General features: G+C 37.3%; 1 protein-coding gene across 1 annotated transcript; it reads right to left on the bottom strand.

Moving 5' to 3' along the window:
• Nucleotides 1–1,730: 1,730 nt before the first annotated feature.
• LOC149666994 (uncharacterized) lies at nucleotides 1,731–4,365 on the bottom strand. Its single transcript, XM_089841667.1, has 5 exons — nucleotides 3,717–4,365; nucleotides 3,405–3,647; nucleotides 3,115–3,347; nucleotides 2,677–3,023; nucleotides 1,731–2,568 (listed from the first exon to the last, which is right to left on the bottom strand). The coding sequence occupies exons 1-5, from the start codon at nucleotides 4,363–4,365 to the stop codon at nucleotides 1,731–1,733; spliced, it is 2,310 nt and encodes a 769-aa protein (XP_089697793.1).
• Between the last annotated feature and the right edge of the window lie 601 nt (nucleotides 4,366–4,966).

The raw sequence follows: 4,966 nt of genomic DNA, 5'->3' as shown, positions 1-4,966 counted from the left end.
AAAAATGAATTGAGGAGTATTATTTGATTTACGAATAAATCTACTACAGCAATCTTGTGGGTATAATGTCTCTTAGGCATATTTGATCCACTAATTCTGAGGAACATAATATAGACTAAAAAAACTTAATTGTTTTTTTGTTTAGCCCCTTATTGTTGTATTCATCGCATTCTTTTACTACCCAAGCCGGTAAATATTTCTACAGGCGTTTGGTCTTAAAGAGCTGGAAATAGGCCAGATTTCTGGGTGGTTTTTCTCGATGTCCCTTTGCAGTTACAAAACGAATCTTTCCCAGAACTATTATTGATTTAGAGTTTAGATATGTTCCAACATTCTAGTCATTTCAGTTGGGGGAAGATAGTCTACTCCGAGGTTTAAATGGCCTGTTTTGCCTATCTTTAGCATTATGGAGCGAAACATAAAATGACCTCAACTCGTAGATTCTTGCGATTCATTGCCTCTTTTTTTCGACAAATCGATGGAGATCCAAGCCACGTAGAATGCGCATGTAAAAACGCCGCAGCAGCGAACAAAATGTTTTAAAAATTAGTTTCTTTCGTCTAGACATTGGGGTCAACCGCATTTTTCTCCAATTTAGATGATAAATGATCAATTTCTGTTGCCAAGTATTTGTGAAAAATGGTAAAATCTTTCTTTTTTACCGATGTTTAAGGTGTTTAAAGCTTGGTTTGCCACTTTTAACACTCATTCTAGATACATCAGGTCAATGACCCAATCCGCCTTCTTTTTTCACCCTATGACACTGGTTCACAATGATTTGCCTTTTAGTATATATGCAATTTTCTTAAGTCTATTCCAATTTTTAGAGCCAGACCTGGCATAGTTGAAATTGTGGCACATGTTAAAGAAGTTTCTTAATGGCAAAGTAGATGAACAACCCTTATTATGTCATCATTATATTCGGGTTTAATGTATACTTCAAGAACGATGGAATCTTGCCATTAAGCGCATTATCGTAGATATTAATTAAGTTAATGTTTTTTCATCATCTGTCATTTTTGCTAAAATTTCTTTCATAACAGGTTTTGGGAGACTGGGTAATCCTTTTTGACGTATGAAATAATATCGCTCTTGACTCCATTTTGAGAAATCTATTGCTATCATCAGAGGTCTGATATTTGTTTTTTTTACACATTAGGCTTGATGCCTCAGTGAATTTTTAGTCACGAATCCAAGACAAGAGAAAGGTTTATAGTCATTATGCTTCAAGTTTCAAGATTGCTCTTTCTTTGCAACTGAACTTTTCAAAACGAACAATACTGAAAAACCTTTGTTTATTACTTCAGTGTTATGAAAAAAATTGCCCTTCTTTAATAGCTTCATCATCCATTGTTTCTTTTCCTGCGATATATTTTCGAAGCAAATAAGTTCTGATACAGATTTTTCAGATGAGTGCATGTTCTGTATATGACGCAAGAGAGGGTGCAGCCAGTATACGGTAATTCAAGATGGCGGCCACTCAAGGGGGAGGAGTCGGTTTTTCCCGGTCTCCTCTTTTTACCTGTCAGTATTTGATTGATTGTATAGGCTTATAATAAAAGATGGTTTTGTAGGAATAAAGACCATAATATAAAGTGAAAATTATTATTGACAAATTTATTCTAATCGTAATAAAACTAATTGCAATTAACATACACAAAAAATGTCTGCAGACAAAACCCCAATTAATTAAAAATACAAAATTATATAAACAAATTAATTTTACAAATTTACTTAAGATAAGGGGTCGTGGTGTAGTCGGGGAAAACTCTTACTTTATCGACGACGGCTTGATATGTTTTAGTTTGATCAATGGTAATTAAAGTGTGATTAGGTAATCGTCGAATTTGCGGGCCAATAGGTACTTGTACAGAGTTCATTTCTGGTTTACCATCGTTGTTTACGCCTAACAACTTTTTCATAATATCAAAATTGACGTGGTTTTCTGTTGACGAATTTAAATAGAAACCTTTAACTTTAATTATGTTGGTGGTTTTTTCTGTTGCGGGGTTATAAATGTTCATGGAGTAACTTTTTGCCCCCGCGCTTCCAAAATCACAAATATAAGCGTCTTTGCCGTATGGTTCTAACTCATTCTTTAACTCGCCAAGATATTCTCCTGTAGGGAGTATAGGGACTCCATCTGGCGAGAGGTAGATAAGGCTGTCCGTATCCATATAAAAACATAGGTTTCCCACCATCTCGAGATGTTTTAAGAGGTGAAGGCGTGCCATAGTCGTAGTATAGCATGCTATAACTACGTTTGTATGCTTGTGAGCTATCTTTTTTTCCGCAATGTCTGTTGATTTGACTAGAATAGTATCATCGTTTAATGTCAATTGACTTTTAACCTCTTTGTCTGGGTTAAGAAGTAGCTCGTATAGAGCTTTTGCGTCTTTTATTATATCTGTTGAGACGTGCCTGGTGTTTTGTCCAAACTTCTCCCAAAAAGAGTTCAACATTAGCTTACTCAGGCATCTCAACCCCTCATTCTTTTCAATTTTATCTTTGTAATTTTTGACGTACTTTTCTTTATCCTCTTGGGTGATGCAATCAGCAGGAAAACCGCTAGCCAGAGTTTTTTACTCCAGAAAGGCGTTTACATAGTCTTTAAAAAAACCACCTTGTTTGGTCTCGGGATCGTATTGTGTTATTTTGTAGGACCAGGCTTCATACATCCGCGTGATTTTGTACCCTCGCTCTACGGCGTATCTTAGTTCATCTGTTACCCAGGTACCTCTCAGTTCTCTCTGATCAGGTGTGTGGGTGCAGTCACCTTGAAATTGAGTTTTGCAACAGGTGTAGCATAGAGGGAAGGTGAGCTTCCCGTTTATCCTAGCTGGCAAAACCGGATGTATCAGTTTTTGAGCCGGAAGTACGTCACATTTGAGGAGTCCATCGAAAGAGAAGATATCGGGGAAATTGTCTAAAATTATTTGAGGATGGCCAATAGGAACTTTTCCAGTTTTGTTGACGAATGGGTATAAACTCGTGAAATCGACGTAGTGCATTTTTTTCTGTCCCTGTTGTTTTATGGTACAGCTTGTTAGCACAGCATCGACCTCCGAAGAAAGCATCTCGGGGGTTCAGTCTTTTGGATGTTTTAATACGAACATCGCTACGTTTTAAAAAGTCGTTTATTTCGGTGTTATTTGTTTTGTCTTGTTGCCATTCACATTCCCATTTGACATTGACTGCATATCCGAGGGCTTCTAGTTTGGATATTTTCTTCGCAGTTTTCGTGTATCTTGTGTTTAACGTTTCAGTAGGGTCACCATGTAACATCTTGTTTCTATTGATGGGAAAGTGTATTTTGCATCCATGATATCCCATATATTCGAACACTTCTTTGTTGATTGAACAATAACCATCTACCTTTAGGGTTTGGATTTTAACCTCCTTACCTCTAAAAGAAGATTGAATAGGAATATTTCTCTCGTGAGAGGTCCATTCAAGCCATTCAATAGCGCCGAAAGATTGATTTTCACCAAGTCTGTAGTAGTTTGTTGGGATGATGCTAATGGTGTTCGATTTAAGATATTTTTTCCGGAAAACGTAAGAACAGACACCAGGCAAGGTGACTGATCCGCAATTAAAAGGGTCTACGCTCGTAACTTTGAGTAGGAGGGACCGAAAAGTTAAACATCCTAAAAATAGGAGTAGAGTGTCGTTTTCGCAATAATAATAAAGCTAATTTAAAAAATTAAAGCCTTTACCCTTACAGACTTCTGAAGTGTGCCATTTCATAAAGGCGTCCAAGTTTTTCCTGGTAAAGTACTGACAACCATATGCTTCTGTAGGTGGTAAAGTGGTCTCCAATACGTAGTTAGTCTCCTCCTGTCTATCAATATCAAACTCGTGTTCGACTACGTTGAAAAGGAAATGTGGAAAGTACCCTTTAGCAGCATTAGGGAGGCCGAAAGTAGCTGGAAACTTAGATAAAGCGACGGGGATAAAATTGTACGAGTCGAGGAATAATAGATTAGAGAGCTTCATTTCTAAAATGCGCGTGCCGTTAATTTTCAGAGTTTCGGGGACAAATTTCTCGCCTCTGTTAATTATTTCCCTAATTAATAGCTGGTTGTCATAATTGCTGCCAAAATGCGATAATACAATGACTTTCTTCACGTCGAATAAGCTGACTAAGTAGTCTAGGAACGCAGCTATAGGTTTTCCACCAGTGAAACGGTGTTTGCGAGGTCCAAATTGGTTGCATTTAATACAATTAAAATCTAGGGATTGTTCTCCTATACAATCTTCGCAAACAGAGATACTGACAAATAAGATGGCTTGATGTTCATACGCCCCCAACTTTTCCTGACATATTTTTGTCTGTATGCATTCCACATCAAAGAAAACATTCATTACTTCAGGTATATTACGACGAGGTTTTTTCGAGGGGATAACGCAGGGTTTTTTTCCCCTTAATCACTTGAATGTAGCATAAGTGATCGCTGGGTTGATGTTTTCCACATACTTGACAATACATTTCTACACAAGTGTGTTTAGTCTTGCGGCTTGCGAAATCAATTGTTTTAAAACAGTTTTTACAAAGGTAGAGCCTCTCACAAAGAGGTTTTTTGTTACCAGTTGGAACCAAGTGACTGTTATAACAGTCGTCGCCCCAGAATTTTCGTAGGCAGGAACCACATGTTTTTTCGCTACCGTGACAAACTGTTGGACGCATACATTTAAAGCAAAAGTCATTGCATTTATGTGACTGAATACGGCAGTAGGGAGTGAGACACTTCTCGCAAAAGTACTCGTGACTAAAAAGAGGCTTTAAATTGGTAATAACGTTGTAGTGATTATTTTCGTTAAGTAGAAAGAGGCGTGGTCTGGTACCACTATGGTCGTTTTCGCCTAATATTCAAATTGGTACTCTATTTTCGAATTTATAAACAAAGATAGAGTAAGCCGATAAATAAATTTTAAATTTCTGAAATGAGTCGGGGGTACCGCATTC

The sequence above is a fragment of the Phalangium opilio genome, unplaced genomic scaffold (genome assembly GCF_054372755.1).
Source record: "Phalangium opilio isolate 3A_F unplaced genomic scaffold, DU_Popi_V2 ptg000060l_1, whole genome shotgun sequence".
NCBI lineage: Eukaryota > Metazoa > Arthropoda > Arachnida > Opiliones > Phalangiidae > Phalangium > Phalangium opilio.
The sequence above is the reverse complement of the archived record's forward strand: the minus strand, read 5'-3'. Positions and strand labels throughout refer to the sequence as shown.

Excerpts from the sequence above, each read along its gene's own strand:
- LOC149666994 (XM_089841667.1), bottom strand. The coding sequence starts at position 4,365 with ATGAATGTTTTCTTTGATGTGGAATGCATACAGACAAAAATATGTCAG. Across the intron at positions 3,648-3,716 it reads CACTTCAGAAGTCTGTAAGG|GATGTTTAACTTTTCGGTCC; the intron begins GTAAAGGCTTTA and ends TCCTATTTTTAG. Across the intron at positions 3,348-3,404 it reads TATTCAATCTTCTTTTAGAG|AAGTGTTCGAATATATGGGA; the intron begins GTAAGGAGGTTA and ends CAATCAACAAAG.